Genomic DNA, 21857 nt, shown 5'->3' with positions numbered 1-21857 from the left:
ATATTCTGTTGTCCTTTATTTACCTGTCTAGGTGGAGAAGCAAATATAGTATACCGATCTGACTGGCAAAAAATAAGCCTTCTTCTTTTGGTACCAGGTCAAACAACTTTGCTACTGCACCTTGATCTCTGATATCTTGGAAATGATGATTTCAGAACATTTAGTTGATCCTGCTGGTTCTGTTTTACCCCTCACAACCTGTTGCTGAATAAATTTGTTTTCATTATTTATTTATTATTTTTACTATTTATTCAATCTCTATATCACCCTTCCAAAATGGCTCAGGACAGTTTAAAATTAAAAACAAAACAATTAAAACAATTAAAATCAATTAACAGTTAAAACAAAAATTATAAAATGTCATAGAACAACAATTAAACTATCAGAACAATTTAAAAAACCCTGAAAAACCAGGTTACAGCATTAAAACAATTTACAACAATTTAAAAACCCTGGAAGGCCAGGCCTCTCCTGAAAAGCCAATTAAAAATTCAAATTATGGATTTCTGCAGGGAGTGCATTCCATAGTCCAGGAGCGGCGCCGGCTACAGAGAAGGCCCGCTTCTGAGTCGCCACCAGATGTACCAGTGGTAACTGGAGATTTACCTCTTCAGATGACCTTTATGTGCAGTGGGGATCATGCAAAAGAGGGCACTCTCTAAGCTAACCTGGACCTAAGTCATTCAAGGCTTTAAAGGTAATAACCAGTACTTTGTATTTTGCCCGGAAACATATTGGCAGCCAGTGCAACTGTTTCAAGACAGGCATAATATGGTCTTTCCAGGTTGCCCCAGAAACCAATCTGGCTGCTGCATTTTGAACTAACTGAAGTTTCTGAACTATGTACAAAGGCAGCCCCACATAGAGAGCATTGCAGAAGTCAAGCCTGGAGGTTACCATCTGGTGCACCACTGTTTTGAGGTCATCCTCTTCAAGGAATGGACGCAGCTGTTGAATCAGCTGAAGCTGATAGAAAACACTCCTGGCCATAGCCTCCACCTAGGATACCAGGGTGAGGCCTGGGTCCAGAAGTACTCCTAAGCTACGTACCTGCTCCTTCTGGGGGAGTGTAACCCCATCCAAAATTTTCTTTTTGTAATTATTGTTCTTGATGTTATAAATTGCTGGTTTGGGTTTAAATTGATTGGGACAGGGGACTGTTTAATATAAACTGCCCTGTGATTAATAGTTTTTTTAAAAATCCATTAAATAAATAAATAAATAAATGTCTACAAAAGACATATAATAGTTTTTAAAAATCCATTAAATAAATAAATAAATAAATAAATAAATAAATGTCTACAAAATACATATAATAGTTTTTTAAAACCCATTAAATAAATAAATGTCTACAAAATACATATAATTGTAATATCTACATATAAACATATGTTCTAAGCTGCAATAGACATTACACTGTAAAGATTTTCAGTAAATCTTTTTACTTTTCATACTTTTAAGATTTTCATACTTTACACTGTAAAGTATGGTAGTTACTAAGTGCAGTGAAAGCCGTTTATCCACTTCCCGTTTGTCTTTCTGCAATGAATTTTTCTCATTGGCTGCCCAACCTGTTGGTTGGTTGGTTGTGCTGTTGAGTTGGTGTCGACTCCCGGGGACCATAGAGCAATTTGGTTTTCTTGGCTGAATACAGGAGGGCTTTACCGTTGCCATCTCCCGCACAGATGCGATGATGCCTTTCAGTACCTTCCTATATAGCTAATGCCCGATATAGGAGTTTCCCATGTTCTAGGAAACACACCAGCGGCGATTCGAACCAACAGCCTCCTGGTCTCTAGACAGGTTACTTCCCTGCTGAAGAAAAAGTAAATCCCATCGAATTAAATGGGAGTTAGTCTGCAGCTCAGTGGTAGAGCATCCTGGCACTCCAGGGCTCCAGGTTCAATCCCTGGCTGGCTTCTACGGCTAAGGCGGTGGGAGGGGTGCTGCCTGAAACTTTAGAGAGCCACTGGCATCTGCCAGCCCATTTCGCAGTCTAAACCCTATTACAAAATGAGAGGTAGTGCGTACTCAGCCCGTCTTCGTGCGTTTACTGCCTTAATCTTTGGATCTGGCTGTGGTTTCGAAGCAGTGAGAGGTTGGCTCACGGACGCTCTGTCTGACTCCACATATTGCAGAGCTGAATCCCTGCTTTATAAACCAGAGCGGGAAATAAACTCGGGCTCTGCTGCGGCGATTCCGATTTATGTACGTTTGAGAAGTGCTGGAGTCTGATCTTGCCTTGTGATGGTTGAAGGCAACCAAGCTCTAGGTCCTCGGGTTTCATCATGAATTAGGGTTGCCACCCGGGCAGGAAAGGCAAGAAGGAAGGAAAAACAAGCAAGCGGCCCGGCCCCCGCTCCCGACCCCTAAACAGTCATTTGGCATGCCGAAATCAGCAGGCGAAGCCAAACAGCTTCGCTTCTTAATTGCTGCAGAGCCAAGTGCTGTTAAAAGGACGGTCACCGGGGCCGGCACGAAGGGTGGCAACCCTCTTCATGGGCCTCACTATATTCCAACCAGTCCCCCCACCGGCCCGTGAAAGGTTTCCAGCAACTTGAGTGCCGCGCCCGACGAGAACAGCAGCAGCAGCAGCAAAGCAGGGGGCGGGGCCATTGTATGAAATAAGGCCGCCATTGGCGGGAAGTATGAAGGACGGCGCGGGGGCGGAGCGTTCCAAGGCACTTGGGCACCGCCCCGGTTCCCATGGTGACGGCTGGGCGTCCTTTTCTTCCTGAGCCGGGAAGCCGGACTCAGCCTGCCTGCGGCCTACGAGGCAGAGGAAGGAGACGGAGCGGAGCTTCTCTGTGGGTAGTTTCGCTAATCGCCACTATTCCTTCCGGCGATGGGTTGGGAGAAAGGCGAGAGCGCCGCGTGCCTGGAAAGAATAAGGGAAGGTTGTCACCATGCTGACGGGTCGGTGGGTGGTGCTGCTGACCCTTGGGAGCCTGGGAGCCCCTCCGCCGGCGGGGTGTTTATTGCTGCCCCAACCCGGTTGCGTGAAAGAGGCGGCTGCCCTCCTCCTGTGCTCACTTGGAAGCCCGTCGCGTGGGATTCAGTGGGACTTACATCCCACTGCAAGACTGGACGGGAAGTGCTGCGCGTTCATCTCCTGTCCCTGCTCCTTGGCAGGGTTTTCAGCTAGTGGGTGAATTCTGTAGTGGGGGTTCCAGTCCACTTTGCTCCTCGCGTCCTTTCTCTTCAGTTCTGGAGGAAGGAAAAACTTTGCCACTCAGGATCTGGCTTGGGAAGGGAAGGAATATGGAGAGGATAAGGGGAGAGCTGGGACCATCTATGAGCTGTGATTGCAGAGGCCGTTGGCCCTTGTCCAGATAATAGGGCCCTGATACCAATTTGTGGGTACCCATGGGATGGGAGACCCTTGTCTACAATAACTGATGAGAGCAAACAGAGCTCAAGACACTTTGGGAAGCTCCAGCAACAGGACTTTAGATTGCCTGGGGTGCTTCTCTGATTCATTCAGCAGAAAGTGCTGCAGACAAATCAGGCACATTTAAGCTCTGGAAGCATCCTTTACCTGTTATCAACAATATTTCACTGTAATGGAAGCTGACCCCGCTGAAAGGTATAAACTTGGTAGCTCAGATCATGAATGCTCTGTAAGAAAGCTTTTGCAGGGGGGGGGGCAGGAAGGGAGGCAACACAGCTTCTACTGGAAACACAGCTTCTACTTTCTGAACAGCAAGACCTTCATTAGATTCATGTGGCTGTCCAATTTTAAAAACAAGCAAGCAAAATATACCCAACCTCCCTCCAAGGCTTCATTTCTATATATGTGTGCATGCTAATAGAGGTGTCTTGATGGTTTGCTAGTATAACAGTTTGGAGATATTTAACACTTTTAGATAATTAAAATGGATTTGTTTATAGTAAGTCAATGGGTGGGGAAGCATCTAGCTCAATTTTTAATTGTGTAACAAAGTATATTTGTTGGAGATGCATAACTAAAGTGGTTAATTTCATTCCCACAACATACTGGAAAAATCACACTATTTGTTAGTATGATACTATTGTAGGAAAACATGGATAAAATTCCTGTACTTCCTTTCATAGAGAGTTCAGCATCTCACAAGAGGTTTTTATTTTTCACAGTTGTGGTTTTCACGTAGCACATAAAGACTTCTTTGAAAAATAATTTAAAACAGATGCCTCTACAGTAAGAGATTTTAGGAATACTATCTTGTTAACTCTTCAAGGCAGGAAATGGCTTGATACTATCCAGGAGTAGCTGAAAGAGAACATCTCATGGTATCCAGATCATCACAAAAAATAATACTTGTTCCCTGGGAACATTTTGTATTGCTGTTAAGTGTATACACTTGGAACAAATATACGAATCATTAGAAAAACAACAGTAGTATATTGTAGCATTTTTATCTGCTAGAAATGGCTTTTGAGATAGAAATTTCACCTTAATTAGTCCAGTATTGGCAATTTTTCAAGGGGAAATGGCTAACATTCTTTTGCTTTCATGTGCCAATTTTCCAATTCTAAAAGCACATTTAACTGCTTAAGAAAGCGTTATTCTAAGGGCAGCTTTGGCAGCAAGTAAGTGGGAGAGCCCTCTGCACTCCTGCTGCTATCATTTTCATGACATCTGAAGCTGCCAGTACCAGGTGGAGAATCTTGGTTATTGACTTCAGCCTAACTTTGTCAAGCCAACTTCAAATGTTGGTTTCAAATGTCAGGCTGAGGTCAGTAACAATGTGGGGCATTTCAGACAGCATGAAAACAGCGGTGGCAGCAGGCAAGCATATCCAGTGGCAACCAGTGACTCTCTCGTACTTTCTGTATTACAACAAAGAAATAAGACAGATGTGTAGATAGCTGCAGGCTCGAGTCTCAGTGGTCTTGTTCATTGGTGTCACTGGGGTGGAATCAGATGTTGCCTCACCTCATGTTGTACACCTTTTATTTTCTTCCATATTCCATAGGAATTGCTTCATACCAAGTGACACCTTTTCATATAAGAGTGAATAGCAAAGTGCTACATTTGGATAGGCTGTAGCAGGAAGAGCAAACCTGCCCTCCACTGCAGACTCAGCCCTTGGTGACATGGATAATGCTGGGGATGCAATGTGTGTCTGTGCATGCAGTGTATGGAGAGGTGCTATCTCCTCAAGGAAGTATCCCACCCTCCCACCCCCAAAGCTTCTGGACATACCAGAACTGTCATAATGATGGACATATTTGCTAAAGGTTAAAATTTTGTTGGTTACAGAAATTAGAATGTGTTCTATTATATTTTATTTTTTAGACATCTTAACAGAACAGGTGTCACAGAACTGCATCACACAAAGCTGTAAGTATTTATCATCTTGGTTTTTTTACAATAGCTGCTTCAAATAACATCTATCTATTATTTTAATTTCTAAGGGCTGATTGATAAGTTATGGAATCCAAAGAGTGGCTTTTATCATATGTGCCTTTTGCTTATCACATGCCTCATACAATGGTCACAATCTTCTGGTTTTTTGTTTTTTTCCTTACATTTATGATGGCGTAGTGAAAATTGCTTAGTCTGCATGGTGAGTTGACATGAATGTTTCAACGCGTTCTACTAAGTGGAGCGAATTTAAGTTGGTGTCTGATCCATCTAGTAATGCCATCAGCAAAAATGTACTCATTTCAGTTGAGGTTTATTGTGATCTATTTTTAGCCTACTTTCCATAATCTTATGAGATCACCTGGCATTGTATGTGCACGTGTCCCATGTGTATGTGTCCCCCTATCAACTTCTCAGCTGTACGCCATGATCATCACAATTATAACAAATTAAGGCTCGACTTATCTCGCTTTGCATGTAATGCGTCTATCTCATATATCAGTTTCACCTTTTAATTTGCATTGCTGAAATTAATGAACTTTTGCACGATATTCTAATTTTTTGAGTTTCACCTGTATATACCATCAGTTCTAAAACTGTATGAAGTCAAGCCAATAGTACAGTTACTCTATGATGCCCAGCTCGGCTCCTTCCCCAACTTTTCCACACTGAAACGCGTGCAATCTGTTCCTAAGAGCAGTTCTCCAAGTACCAAGATGTGTACCTAATGCTATCCTGTGACTAGAGACAGGCCTAATGAAAGTGGAGGCAAGGGTATGAACCATACTGAACTACTGGCTAAAGCTCTCCCTTTCCCCCTCAGGCCTAGCCCCCCTAACGCTGTGTGATGACTTCCAATCTAGTTGGAAACAGACAGCTGTGAATAAAATAAAATCCCTGGGCCTATCCCCGCTTCACTTAGTTAACTAAGCATGTGCACGGTCCAGACTGTTCCGGACCGGCACCGAGGGGGGGTGTCCCTTTAAGGGCGGGGGGGTAGAACTTACCCCTCCCGCCACTCTTCCCCCTCCGGCGCTGTCGTATTTAGTGAAGATTTTGGGGTGGCAGTGTTCTTCGCTGCCGCCCCTGCCCCCGTCGCCGCCTGCAAGTCCTTCTAAGTGCTGCACACATGCGTGTGAGGCGGCGCGCGTGTGCCTGCTGCCTACATCACACGCACGCTGCGTGTGATGTAGGCGGCGCATGCGCGCCGCCACGCACACATGCGTACAGCACTTAGAAGGACTTGCAGGCAGCGACGGGGGCAGGGGCGGCAGCGAAGAACGCTGCCACCCCAAAATCTTCACTAAATACGACAGCGCCGGAGGGGGAAGAGTGGCGGGAGGGGTAAGTTCTACCCCCCCGCCCTTAAAGGGACACCCCCCCCCTCGGTGCCGGACTGCCGGACCGGTTCAGTCCAGTCCGGCTCGGAACCAGTCCGGAGGCCTCCAACATGGCCTCCAGACCGGTTCGGGACCCATAGGGTAAAAAAAAAAAAAATTCAGTGCGGGAGGGGGAAAAGTGGCGGGAGGGGGAAGTTCTACCCCCCGCCCCTGAAGGGAGACCCCACCTTGGTGCCGGTCCGGACCGTGCACATCCCTATAGTTAACTTGGGGTACGACCTGGCCAACACACTCATCAAACAATGTATTACGGATATAGAGCGTCAATCTGACATAGGCAAGTCCCCTGACTTCCCTGTAAGTGAAGGACTCAGGTATGTCTGCGCCCCCTTGCCATACCTCACCCAATTGGAGGTCCCAAAGCATAGGAGGGCCGTTACACTGGTGCGCTGTTATGTGCTTCCCTCAGCCATGCTTAAAGGTTGCTATAGGAAGATCCCAATATCAGAGCACAAGTTCCCCTGCGGCTCAGGGCCAGTAGAAACAGCTGGGCACATTCTTCTGCAGTGCCTGTTCTACAGGGACATCTGTGCCTCCCTCATCTTACCACTATTACATGGCTATCCTGGGTGAACGGACCATTTTTACACCTCTTGGCTGCTCTCTGATAGCAACCCTGCTGCCACCTACAGTGTTGCCAGATTCCGTGCAGCAGCGATCAATATCTGGTGGAGGATGATCACGCATGCCCAGAGCCCACCTTTATGAACCGGAGGCCAGCCATGGCTACTGCCTTGGTGTGGCAACCCAACAACCTATAGACCTGCAACTTCCTGGCTACTATTTTACTGGCTTATATTTTTGTGTATATTATATGATATCCTTTTAACGCATATTAGCTCTTATTGTTTTAAATGATACTGTCATTATTTTATACATTTTATACATTTTAAATCTTTTAAAACCTTTTCTTACTTTATAAGCATGCAACGTGATCTAGGTTTATTCCTATGCTTCTTACTGCAGCTGTAGTTAAATCAAAATGTAGCCCAGAGTCTACTATGTCTCTTATTAGAGCCATAGTTAGATTTTTAGTGCAGTCACATGCCTATTTTTTATATTTTAAATCATTTTATGTTAGTAATGTATTTTAGTGTCTTTTATATTTCTTATTGTATATTGTAAATCATCTTATGATAGTCTTAGAGTGCAAAATCTATTGCTACTTAGGTTTTAAAATGTACTTTATGCTGGCCAGTTATCCATTCTCCAGCAAGCTGCAGGATCGAATACTGTAAAGCACTGTTCAGGAGCATCGTGAGTCCCCTGGGGGCCAGGGGACAAAATGTTTTTTGGAGGCCTCCCCATTGTAGACCCTCCCTTAGGGTCTAGATACCTGTTCCCACTAGGCACGTCTTTCCACATCAACCTGCCTGTGCACAAAGATTGGCCACCATGTCAATAATCTCAGTGTGTGTGTGTGTGTGTGTGTGTATATATATATATATATATATATATATATATATATATATATTCATTCTACATATCCTAACCTACTTGTTCCAGGGAACCTGGGAACTAACATCAGTCCTTGAGATCAGGTCTCAGGTTCCCTGGATTAAGTAGGTTAGGATATGCTGAGTAGGAGTGTGCATGAATGGTTCGCAGCGAACCATCCCACCATGAACAGAGCCAGTTCAAGTGACTCAGTTGCAAACTGGATCAGTCTTCAGGAAGGCTGGCCAGGCTGCGATCGAACTGAACCAAGTGGTTCGAGGGGCTATGATTGTAAAGGAGAATCCGGTAAGGATTCCCCTTTACAAGCAAAGGGGAAAAGGCTTCTAAAGGGTGGCTGGGATGGCAGAGAGAGGGCACCTTTCAAAGTAGATATAAGGGGCTTATTGGTCCGGTGGCGGCCATGGTATTGATACCGCCGCTCCTCAAAGGCCCCCAGCCCAGACCCAGTGTGTGCTGCCGTGGTGTGTGTGTGTGCTGAGGGGTCCTTCAAGGAGCAGCGGTACCACTACCATGGCTGCTGGCAGATCAGTAAGCCCCTTCCTTCTGCTTTTAAAGATGCCCTTGCACCTCACCCCAGCCGCGCTTTAGAAGCCTTTTCAAGGATTCCCCTTTGCTTGTAAAGAGGAGTCTTCACCAGATTCCCCTGTACAAGCATAGCCCCTCAAACCTCCGAATCGGTTCTAGCTGGTTCGTTCAAATGGACCAGGCCAGCCAGTTGATTTGACCAAACTATTCCGTGAACTTGCAGTTCAGTCTGAATTTGGTCCAAATTCAGACCGAACTGCAAAAAATGGTTGATGCACACCCCTAATGCTAAGATTGGTAGGTTTCAGTGTTGTGACCAATCTTGGCGTAGCCTAACCTACAGTGGAAACAGACATGAGCATGGGGTTGGGAGGAGAAAGAGTGTGCGCTTGCAGGCTGAGGCAGATAGTGCTAACCTTGGGTTCTGTGTTAAGTCTGAACCTGTCCAGCTTGCTGTAATCTAGGTTCATTTTGAGGACTAATTCTGATTGTGCTCCAGTGATGGAATTAAGAACATGAGGAGGTCTGGAGGCCTCCACACCCCTAATCCCCTCATGAGCCCCCTTTGCTCTCTATAAACTTACCTGGTGGTAGCAAAAAGGAATGAGAGAGGCTTGCTGTGGTCATCACCTTGATTGCTCTCTAGAATACTTCAGCAACAGCTCTGCAGATTCTAGAAGCCTTTGGTACTGTAGCCAAAATTACATTTCGCAAGGATTTTTTTCCTCCCAGACAGTACACTTGCAGAAACAAATGAAGGCCACAAAAACAGCCCTTCTTGTCAATGCTGCAGGTAAGTTTCATGAGAAAAAGGGAAGAGAGGGGCTGTGGTAGCCAGGGACATGCTGATTACAAGCAGACGTCAAACTTCAGAGAAGTTTGGGCATGACTCATAATTAGTGTTGAAGTTCTGAACTGAACAAGCCCATATTCTGAAGTCCCTCATTCTGAATAGGGCATAATCATTAGTCTCATTTGTTATCTACCAACCATAGCTGATACTGGTGAGTGAGTGAGTGAGTGTGTGTGTGTCTATCTGTCTGTCTGTCTTCTGCACTTGTAAAGCAAAGTAAAATTTCTTGCAATAGCTCTAACAATTAGAGAACCTTCCCTCTATTTTTACAATGCTGTGTTTCTGCCTCCATTAAAAGTTTGTGCCTTGAGGCCTGCCAGCAGGGCTTACAATACCTACATTAAACCAAATTTAAGAGTAAGGGTGCTCCTGCTGCTAACATTCTCAGATCACAGACGTGCAAAATGAAGGAACTGGCAGCTGTAACTTTAATGGTGGGAAGTGTAAGCCGAGTACGTGGGGAAAAGAACACAGTGCTCTATGTGACAAAAAAGTCCCATTAGCATTTATGAACTTCAAAATGACAAGCTAGACTGCGCTGTCTTGGGGCATTTTTTTCCTGCTTAAAAGAAAAGAATCTTGTGTTCATATAAGACTAATTATGGTATTAAGTTGCTACAATGATGTTGTCATTTTAATACATTAATTTTATATAACTAATAGTGTCTTTATTAAAACTATTGGTATAGTTGTTGTTCATTATATTTAAGTTCATTTCATTTTTAAAAAAATCATTGGGTCATTCTAATATTGGCTATTTTTTAAGTGATATATACTGGACTAGAGATATTAGTCCATGTGTTCTAATTTTTGGAGATCTTCAGTTATGTATGTTAGCATGGAAGGGGCACAGTGAAAATTCAAACTCAGAATTAAATTATTTGGATACAAATATTGATTAGATGGGGGGAGCTATCATCTTTGACTTTTCAGATCCATTGTAGTAAACAGTGATGGCAATACATGATTTTGCTCTGTTCAGCATCGGATCTAGTAATAATATCACAATATTTTGGCTATACACTTGACTATATTTTGTATTTAGTATTTTGTAAGTGTATTTTGGCTATAAATTTATATTGATTGAATTGCTATACTACCTCACCCAGATGGCTCTACTAGGAGGTTCACAAATATAAAAACAGAGAAAAAACAAATAAATAATTCCTTAAAATAAATGTCCCCTGCTAACTGGACAAAGAGGCACCTTTTAAATGTGGTGATTCTCTTTATTTAGTGGTAACTGGCCCTATCCACCCCCAGCACAGTACCTCCAGTGACTGTTGCTGGTGTCTATCTTTTGTTTCTTTTTAGATTGTGAGTCCTTTGAGGACAGGGATCCATCTTATTTATTTGTTATTTCTCAGTATAAACCGCCCTGAGCTAGTTTTGGAAGGGCGGTATAGCAATCCAATCCAATCCAATCCAATCCATGTTTGTAGGGGTCTTTTAAAGGCTGCTAAAACTTGTAAGATTCTAATATCCACAGGGAACACATTCCAGAGCCCAGAAGCAGCTACAGAGAAGGCCTGGTCCTGAGCTGCCACCAGGCAAGCTGGTGGCAGCTGGATACAGACCTTTCCTGATTAGCTTAAAGTGCGGTGGGGATCATACTAGAAGAAGGTGCTCACTCAGATAACCTGGTCCTAAGCTATTTAAGACTTTAAAGGTAATTACCAGCACTTTATATTTTGCCCGGAAACATACTGTAACCCCAGAGACAAATATGGCTGCTTCATTTTGAACTAACTGAAGTTTCTGAACAACATACAAAGGCACTTGAATGCATTAATTTCCTAATTGCTCTTTTATGAAATTTGGGGTTCTTCATATGTATATATGATGGATCCAAGCATTGTTTCTAATGATTATAACCAAACTTAATACTGACAGTACTATCTACAAATATTTCAGAAATAGATCTACAAATATTTCAGAAGTTCCTAAAATAAGAAATGGTTTTTGTTCTTTAAGTATTCTTGGAAATTTTACATCTCTGGTTACAACATGCTTGTGGAGTAATGTTTCAGCACTGATTAACTTGCTCCTGTTTACTCAGGAGCAAGTTGTTTTCGTATTGGTACAGTGTTGTATTATGCTAGTATTATATTGTTGTATTATGCTAGTACAGTGTTGTATTATGCTGGATAGTGCTGAAAGTGCTGTTGATATTTTGATTCTGCCAAGGCTCTGAAGACTTTGACATAGTTATACACTGAATGACACCAACTTAGCATAAATGTCTAGGAAATGTGAAAGCTTTCTGACTGGAATTGCTCAAAATATTCTGTATTCATTTGTTTAGTTAAAAATGAGTATATTTCCTCCTGTGCCAATGCAAAGGCCCAAGGCACATCCAGATATGGAAGACATGAAATGCCCTTCACCAGGCCTTGCAAGGTATGTGTATCTTGTATTTACCGTATTTTACGGACTATAAGACGCTATGGACTATAAGACGCACCTTCATTTTAATCCAGTTTTTCAGAGTTTTAACATATTAAACTGTTAAAACATATAAGACGCACCTGAATTTTGGCGGATATTTTTCGAGGAAAAAAGTGAGTCTTATAGTCCATAAAATACGGTACCTTCTTTCAGTTAACTGATATACTGTATTTGATGACTCTATAAAACACAGATAGTAAAGGAACAAGTATTGTCAGATTATTTAAGACAGCAAACATTTAAGGCAAGGATCTCTTCCCTTAACAAGATAGTTGTGCATAATGGATAGAAAATGAGAAGAAATGCAATCTGCTTTATTTTTCATTGTTGTTTTAGCACCATATGATAACATATAAACTGATGTTTTCATTTTAAAAAGAGAGGAGTGGTTTTTATAAATATGCATATTTAGTAGTCCTCAGAGTTTCTTGCCAATCCAGTTAAAAAAATGTTCCCATGAAGCTATACTTGAGAACTTTCTCATACTTGCCAACATGTCCCTATTTTCCCATTCACCTGGATGGAAAAATAGGGACATGTTGGCAGGTATGCTTTCTGAATTATCAAATCATGCTCCAACTACATTTGATTTTTACCTTGTTGTACTACTGCAAGCACTGATCCAGTGACAATAGTACAGGAGCCCAATCACATAGAATTATTATCTTATTTGTTTGTTATTTCTCCATGTAAACTGCCCTGAAGCATTTTTGGAAGGGCGGTATAGAAATCGAATAAATAAATAAATAAAATATGCTCCCAGCCCCATTTTCCACACTTTAGTCTGCATTTTGGAGAAGTGTGTTTCTCCAGAAACTAAATAACTGAAAATAAAATAAAACTAAGAGTGTATCAAACAGCAGGATAGTAAGCTGATCTGGAGATCAACTATTAATACAAACTGAGGGTCTTTCCACATAGGATGAGAATGGATAGCCATAGCCCATCCAGCTCCCTGATGCATATTTGTTAGGTTCACATGTAAGTTTGAATCCACTTTCCTTTTTTAAATGCTTACATTTTAGATGTTAATTGAAAATGTAACATTTTGTTGGCCCTGAATTGAGTTCCAGCCTTACATCTTACCAAGTCACCGGGATTCTGTCAGTCAACAGTTTACTTTGAAGCAGTATGCCCTTAATTTTTGATGAGTTAAAACATCACATTAAAATGTCAACATATTTGTGAATAAGCCTTAGGTGTTTTGTTTTTTTTAATTAACCCTTATAGGCTTAGCACCTATATTTCTCCAGGGTTGCCTCTCTCATCCAGTTGTATCCTGTCCTGTGAGGTCTTCTCAGTTGGCCCTCTTTAGTGTCCCAGGCCCTGGTGTAGCGTGTGGTGCCTGAGCCTAGGAGGGCCTTCTCTGTGGCTGCCCTTCTTCTTTGGAACACCCTTCACCCACAGATTCATTCAGCCCCCTCCTTAGTGGCTTTTAAGGCCCTTCTTTACCTTTTTCGCCAAGCTTTTGCCCTTTAATTTGTTTTTTAAATTATTGCTATTGTTGTTGTTCACCACCTAGAGTCTTTGGAGGAGGCGGTATACAAGAAACTTTAAATAAATAAAATAAAATAAAATGTTCTTTGCCTAAGGTAATATCTATTCCATATCTTGATCCATTAAAACCCTGCACAGTTGTGATGACCACAGTCAAGAGACAGAAAACACATATTCATTCCCTAAGCCTGCAAAATGGACTCTTTGGCAATATTTATTGGGTTTATGCTGAAGGTAGAAGCTGTGAATTACAGGAATCGTTTTTCTAAAGCTGTGTGTACTTTCCTACAAAAATAAAGGTTCAAAATAGCTACAGACCAAAAAGTTAAAATGGTACTTGTACATGTTTATAGAATGTGTTTGATAAAATATTTTGTCAATATTTTAATATTTATCTGTCTTTGCTTGGCAAAGATTAATACATAATACATGTAACATATTTTGACGTTAAATCACCTCACAGTGTTCTTTAATTTTTTTATTTAAATTTAGGAAGCATATGATCAAAGGCAGAGATGCCATAGATCGTTATTTGGCCATGCATATCAAAGGATTGTCAAAACAAGAGGCTGCTGCGTAAGTAAGGTCTTTCTGAGGCATTTTTATACAGCAAGTTTATTGTTTTCTTTGTTTCTAGTCCTATTCATTGAAATCTAAAGTTCCTCAGGCAATTTTCTGAGGAACATGGCATTTAAAAATTAAAACTGATATTAAATAATTATGTTTCACTGCTACTTATCTTGCATATATCAAAGCTTTTAGTTCAATGCCTGTGTTAATGCTCTGATTTACCGGAGTATTAGCACATTTCCAGCATTTAATTGTTTGTCAGTAATTAAAACTATCTATTTTTTGTCCTTGGTTTTGAAATCCTCTCACTTGAGCCTAAAATTTATAATTATCAAAATACCGTTGTGACTTGCAGTGCTGACTCCTTAGTGACTGTTAGTTCTTTTAAAGCCAGAGTCCAAAAACAGCCATAGGGAAGTGCTGTTTCAGTAAATAAATAAATAAATTGCACAATGGAATTGCTACTGTTCTTCCAGAATACTTGTTTTTTAACTGAGGTTCAATTTCATGGGAATTATTCATACCACTTGTTAAGGGATTTCTAGTTTAAGGATCACTACCTTAGTTGTAGGAGGCACTTGCCATCCTGATTCCATACAAAGACCATCTCAATGGAGTCTAAAGGTTATTCTTCACTCAAGTATGCATACCTGGAGCAGAGTTGTTCTCTGAATTTTCCCAGTCTCCCTTGATTTCCCCGGTTTTCTTGATAGTATTTAACAGTACCTCTCTCTTCTTTATAGTGCAGACTTATTCACCAAGAATACACATGAGTAGTTTCACATTTATAGGTTAATAAAGGCTGCTACGGAAAACAAGAAATCTATAAGAAAGCACTCGTTTGAGATAATCTATCATTTTACCTCATTCAAAAGGTCCATTTCTGTCTTTAATTCCTTGGATAAATCAGATGCCTATGATCTGTTTAGGATTTATGTGAAATCCTATACTAAAGCCTGAACTTCTGCCTACTTGATCTCTGGAACATTTTGGTCCATCAATAAACCATGGAGTTATGACCCTTTGTCTCTGTCCTCTCCTTCTTTCTGCTAAGCAAACCTCTAGAGTGTTCCAAAACAAATCATTCTGATCAGGCTTATGGTAGAATAATGGTGGAGGCATAAAGCAAAGAATCACTTTTATTTTAAAAAAATCATACTTTCAGAAAACTTGACGATAAATCATTAAATTGCACAGAAGTAAGCTCTGCAGCATGCAGTATCATTCTACTTGTCCCTTTTCATGAAGGGGCTTTAGTAATTCAGAAACAAGGGCTTAGATCTAGTGGGATTTTAAAAAAAATTATTTTGAACAATATATTCCCTCTCCCCAAATACTTTTTTTTTTTTTTTGGCAAAAGGGTAATTTCAAAAGTGATTGACATACATCATTGGGGACTGCTCTTTAAAAAGTACAAGTCCAAAGTCCCATTGTGCAAAGTTAAGCTGTCCTTTTAAGTCTGGCCAGGAGACCAAGATTGTAAAACATGTTGACCTTTGCAGGTTAAAAAATGTTGGGAAATGAACTTAAAAGAAATAGGTCAGGATTTTTTCCTCTTCCTTAGAACAAAGGAAGGCTGGAACATGATGATCAAAACATGTTATTCCAGTCCTTCAACTACATTGGCTACTTATTTATTTCTAGGTTCAGTCTAAAATAGTGGTATTATCCTGGCCTCAATCAAGTTCATTAATGGCTTCTGAGGTTATCTTGAGAACTATCTTCACACATAAAAACTTTCCAAGATTTAAAATTGGCTCACTGAGAATATAGCTGACTGGTCCTAGGGACATGGCCTTCTCAGTTGTGGCACCGTAGGTCTAGAATACCCCGCCAAGGAGGATCCAGCAGATTCAGACCTTTCAAGACCTTTTTATTAAAGCAGGCATTCAATGATGAATCTGTTGTATGCGAATTGAACTGCTTTTATTTTTTGTTGCTTATTATCTTGTGTTTTTTGAATTTGTTTTAATATTCATATTTATTTATTTTTTTGTATGCTGGTTTGAGTGCACTTCAGTGTAGAAAGGTGGGGGAAATTTATAAATAATAGTGATGCTTGATGGAGGAGGTAGTTAGGTCAGATTTCAGAACAACCACCTTTCTACTAACTCTCAGAATTCTATAAATATTCCATAATCTACAATATGCAATACAAATATAGAAAACCTTTTAAAATATAAGAAAAAATGATGCAAATTTCTATGAGATTATATCAGTAAAATAAAGTTAACAGCAGGCTGTGAACATTCAAACAATTGCAATTCAGTATGTAGAAAGGAAAGTCATCTCAGACTTTAACTGTAGTGCTGATTGTACCATGCTATAAGAACCGTATGAAAAAATGACTTTTAAAAAGTGAATTAATAAAGTAAATTGACGTTCAATTTCTGAAAACAATACCTGGAAACAATGGAATGTCAGTCTAGTAGTTTCCATTTTGTTAAACCACACAAAATGAATAACATATATAAGAGGGGGTAACTATACTAAGCTGTGCGGGGTAGTTTAATAGCATTTGAAACTTGACATAGGACTTTACAGTGCTTTATAATTATTTTAATTTGTCATTGCCAAACAAAAAAACCTCTTCACCGTGAATCACATGTGTGTTAGTATAAATGTGCAAAACTAAGGGCCAGTTCACATGTGTCCCTGGTATATAGGTTATATATACCACACAGCAAATAATATTTCTTGGATTTATGAATCATCCTCCACAACATGTAGAACCCTTACTGTGAACTAGAGCCCTAGTGTTAAAGGCCTGTAGAAGTAGGCCCTGTGCACAGGATATATCCACCCCTTTGCTAACATACTTAATTTTACTTCACTGAAATTCTGTTTCACCTCTCCTCTTCACCTTCCCTACCAATATTAGGCGCAACCATCTCCTTGCCATTCTGTACTTCTTTTCCCCACCTTCTCTTTCTTTCCCTTACCTGCACAGTTTATTTGCCATTTTATCTTACAGTTGACTCAAAGTATAGGGAGGGGATCTAAGTTATCTATCCTGTACCAGATACCAAATGTGATTAAAAATACAGTTCTGCTCTCTTTTTAAAAAATAGCTGTCAACCTGACTAATGAAAAGCTTCTAGGGGCTGCAGGGCCACAGCCGAAGCCCTCATGCAGTGCCCCTGCATGAGTGCAGTTGTGGAAGGCAATGGGGCCATAGCTTAGTGGTAGATAGAAGGTCCCAGGTTCAATCTATGGTAGGGCTGGGAAAGACTCCTGCCTGAAACCTGGGAGAGCTGCTGCCAGTTAGTGTAGATCAGGGATTCTCAACGTTGGGTCCCCAGATGTTATTGGATTTCAACTCCCATAATCCATAACCAAAGGCCACTGGAGCTGGGGATTATGGGAGTTGAAGTCCAATAACATCTGGGAACCCAATGCTGAGAAACCCTGGTGTAGACAATACTTAGCTAGATGGACCAATGGTCTGTTAGGCAGTTTCCTGTGCTCCTAAGAGCCATCAGACTCCAGAATGCTCTGCGCAGTCTGCAAGGGCTCTTCAAGAGCTGAAACACACCATTGAGGTCAGTGCTGTGTTTCAACTCCTACAAAGCCCTTTGTGAGCATTCTCCATGCTCCAGAGTCTAAAGGCTCTCATGTAACTATGCTTGCACAGGGGAGACAGGACACATTGCATGGGGGCTCCTGTCGTACCCCCGCAGCCCCTAGAAGCATGAGTACTTCATGAGTCAGGATGTCAGTCAGTATTTTTAAAGACCATTTTAAAACACTGGAAATTCAAATTGAAGCATAATCTATCATGTAGGAACAGTTTCAATACACTTTTGTTGACACACTGGTTCATGTATGTGAGAACTTGAAGAAATTAAGCAGCTTTAATATGTAAAGCAATAGGTATGAGATCTAACATTACTTTTTCATAAAAGTCTTGCTGATCATGATTCATTAGCCTATTTTAGAGTTTTATTTGGATTATATATATCTCCTTAATTTTAAACGGCGGTGGGTAATAAAATGTAGTTTCTAATTGGTATAAGACTATTCAGGGCTCTCATGGGTGGTTTATTAATTATGTTTCTATTGTAGAAGACATTCAAAATTAAAACTTTTTTCCCCTTTCTCTACTGATAATGATACTGTCCAAGAAAACAATACTACAAATTATAGAGGTATAGTTTGAATTTTTGGCTAATGGTTTCACAATTTTAATGTTTAGACATGTATTCTTTTTCTGTCTGATTAATTCTTAATCTTTTTTGTTGTGATGAAGATTCTGTGCTTTTTAAAGAAACTTTCTTTCTTAGAATCACATTCTTTCCTAAAGAGTCTCTTTTTATTCAGATCAGTGGGCTCCCCACACTTTGGTCTGGTCTGATATACATATCAATGTAATTAGAGAAAAATTAAATTACAAGAATGCATTATACTTTCCATGAAGAAACTTCGCTGTACATTTGTGTAACATAGAAGACTTTTCTTGAAAAGGTTAAAAAGTTCTAATCAACTTCTGTACATTATGTAGAAGTTCCATTTTCTAAACTCTGCAAAAGAAAGTTTCATATTTAATGGGAAATCATGAATAATTCCATTTATTATCTACTTCCTCCTTTCAAAGACATGATCTGGATAAAAGGCGGGGTGAATAATTTCAAAAAATACAATACATTTTTAATGGGAAGGTGCAAACTACAGATTCTCATGACTATTAGCAAGTGTAGAGGAAACAGAATTTTACTTGCAAAAACTCATCAAATTCTTGCAAAGATAAAATATAAGACACACTTTAATAAAGAAGAACACGGTGAACTGAAGTTTTTCTTTTTTTATGTAACTTGTTGTTTTAGCTAAGTTTAGTCCTATGGTTTCCTAAACCTTTCATTTCTCAGTAGTTCAGCAATATTTAGTAAGCAATATAGGATACAAGTAAACAACTGTGCTTTATTTGAGATGGTAAACACTGCATAGTTAGTTACTGTGAAAATATTCAGTGTGTGAAATGATGCAGAATGCAAGTTGAAATTTTAGTTTGTCCAGTAATGGACAAAGTGAATCTTCTGGACTATAAGCAAGTTCTCTTGCTTTTTAATTTTACGCTGAATTCCTTTAGGTTGGCGTAAAAAATTTCAGGGAGGATATTAGAAAAGCAAAGGATGTTTTGTGCAGAAAAACAAAGAATGTAAAATAATAATAATAATAATGTGCAAACTTAAAATGCATTGTAAGTTTCTGAGGTGCTGCATATGTGGTGTTCTAATATATTTCTTCTGATGATCCCCTTACATAGTAGAGCAGACCAGTAATTGTCCTAGCATCAAGACCATGAAACCAAGCCATACAGAATATAAGATGCAAGTCGTACACTAATTACAAGTTTAACTGTTATTTCAATTCTTAATATTACAGGCAGGGCCCAGACCAAGTCATGATTAAATCCCATTTAAATTCATGGGACTCAAGATAGCCATGGGTAACTTCTCACTGTTTTAGGTGCTGGTCAGGATTAATTTAGTCTGGAATGGACTAACTTTGTCTGGAATTATTATTATTTATTCACACAGTCAGACAGGTGTTATTGACTGGTTTGTTTTATCCAGACATCGAGTCCTTCCCAAGGACCTGGGATGCCAGAATTTTATTGTCAATGTTGTTGCTGTTGTTATAGATATCATCGCAGAATATAGGCTGTTCCCAGTAAAGCTGCTTTTTGTAATTGGCTGATGGTGTTGAGGTGCTTGTGCGGGAGGAGGCAATGGTAAACCCTTCCTGTATTCTACCAAAGAAAACCACAGGGCTCTTTGGGCGCCAGGAGTCAAAATCGATTTGACGGCACAGTTTACCTTTATCTAGAAAGATAATTCTGTCACGAGTGACTAGTGATGTGAATGGGCCATCCTGTTCTTATCAGGTTCTCATATACAGGTTCTCATATACATTTAGGTTCTGGATAAAAATCACAGGTTTCCTTGTAAGTTTTGACCTTTTGCCATCATTATTCACAAATTTGTGTAAAATGTACATATAATCTGAAAATGGATAATGTTCAAGCATAAGGGCAATGCTAGTCCATGCCCCGATAAACTTTGTAAATGTTAAATGTGCCACAAGACTCTTAGTTGTTTGTTTTTTAAGTTAGTTTGCATTAATGAAAAAGATTGATAAAATACTATGGGTTCTTTTTATTAAGTGAACATAATTGAACTACAGAAAAAATGTAATTATAATGATTACTTTAGGAAAGAGATATAGGGAAGTAGTTGATTTTGGAGAATAGCATTTTCCTTCAGCATTGACAAAAAATAACATTTCTCTTCCAAACTGGTTTGTATTGGCTTAATTATATGTACTAGTACAAGCATTTTCCTATGCTTAAATCATTTATGCACACTACTTCTAAACATACTTTGTTGAGAGCAAGTCATGCTTATTGGTGGGGCTTTCTTCCATATAATTATTTTAGGGTTCAGGACCAAATGTACGCCGAATAAAACAAATAGGTTTCAAAACATAAATTTTTACTTACCTGCATTAGTAAGGAGAAACTTTAACTTGCAATCATTTCATTGGTGCCTTATGATAATAAATGATTGGTTCTTCTCTTACTATATTACTAAACTGGTTGTGTGGCTTTAAGCAAAAATGATGCATTTATGTATTGATTAAAGAATCTTTACTGACATGCTGTGAATACACACTTGATTACACAGTTCAGTTAAATGTACTGTTTGCTGACAAAGGCAAGAAGCAATAGCAAAAAAAATACTGCAAAAGATAAAGGCTGTATTGTAATGTTAAAAAACATTTGCAACTGCCTATTTTTATTATGATATATACTATGTATGCAGTTTTTTGTGAATTTATTCAAATTGTAGCTATTATACAATTTAGTAATTGCAATGTTTTTATATATAGAAATCCACCTCTGAGGGTCTAGGTTCTCAATCTGTCCTGTCTTTTTTCTGTTAGAAAACTTCAAGCTGCTTTTAAAATAAATAAATAAATCAATGATAGCTACATTTTGGCATGCAGTTATATAGAATATATTTAATTTCTTCTGGACTCAACACTCGTTTTTAAATATATATATATATATATATATATATATATATATATATATATATATATCTTAGTACCAATAGAATGGAAGGTTACTTTTGATCAATAGCTTCGAATCTTATAATCTGCCATAGCTGCAAAAAGAATTCTCTCAGAGGGATGGAAAACGTCATTGACACCATATAGAGAAGTGAACAGCTATATTAAATCTTACTATTATGGAAAAATGCATATAATAATGTAGGAAAGGTGTAAAAATATTTGAATATGTGGTCTTTGTATTGGGATATATTGTTTGGGGAAATTAGTTATGCTAGTTAAACTGCATAATCAAATATTTTAAGATTGTATTCACATTATGGTTTATGTGGTGTTTTTTAAAACCCTCTCTCCTCCCCCTTCTTCCCATTTATTTTGACTTGCCTTGTCTCTTTCTTTTCATGTCTGCATGAAAAGGTTTTGTTTTGTGGAATTAACTGAAAGGGTGGGTGGAGCCACTTTGGGTGTGGGGAGGTGTGGGATTGATTGTATAAATGACATTTTAAATTGCTTTGAAAAATGAATAAAAATGTTAAAGTGCATTTCTGTTTGCCATTCTCTATTGCTACTATTTTTTATATTTAATGTTTAAAAGTCTTGTTACAGACATTTCTCAGATTTCACAGGCACATGAGTGTTTATTCACTGAGCAGAAGAAAATTGGATTCTGATCTCTAACCTATATCAC

The 21857-nt window shown here is 39.5% G+C and overlaps 1 protein-coding gene across 7 annotated transcripts in view; it reads left to right on the top strand.

The window, feature by feature from the left end:
• The first annotated feature begins 2670 nt into the window (after positions 1 to 2670).
• Positions 2671 to 21857, top strand: part of TTC29 (tetratricopeptide repeat domain 29) — a 195116-nt gene continuing 175929 nt past the window's right edge. For 2 of the 7 annotated variants that reach the window (XM_053257260.1, XM_053257254.1), the window contains exons 1-4: positions 2671 to 2807; positions 5279 to 5323; positions 11889 to 11983; positions 14021 to 14104. In XM_053257260.1, the coding sequence (XP_053113235.1) occupies positions 11895 to 11983; positions 14021 to 14104 (173 nt within the window). In that variant the 5' untranslated portion in view covers positions 2671 to 2807; positions 5279 to 5323; positions 11889 to 11894. Of the gene's footprint in view, positions 2808 to 2873; positions 2917 to 3174; positions 3587 to 5278; positions 5324 to 10968; positions 11253 to 11888; positions 11984 to 13602; positions 13624 to 14020; positions 14105 to 21857 lie in introns of those variants that run through there. The other 5 variants (XM_053257257.1, XM_053257256.1, XM_053257255.1 and 2 more) reach the window with 5 other exon arrangements.

Source organism: Hemicordylus capensis, chromosome 5 (genome assembly GCF_027244095.1).
Source record: "Hemicordylus capensis ecotype Gifberg chromosome 5, rHemCap1.1.pri, whole genome shotgun sequence".
Lineage (NCBI taxonomy): Eukaryota > Metazoa > Chordata > Lepidosauria > Squamata > Cordylidae > Hemicordylus > Hemicordylus capensis.
Note: the sequence above shows the minus strand (reverse complement) of the source record. Positions and strands in the feature narration are given on the sequence as shown.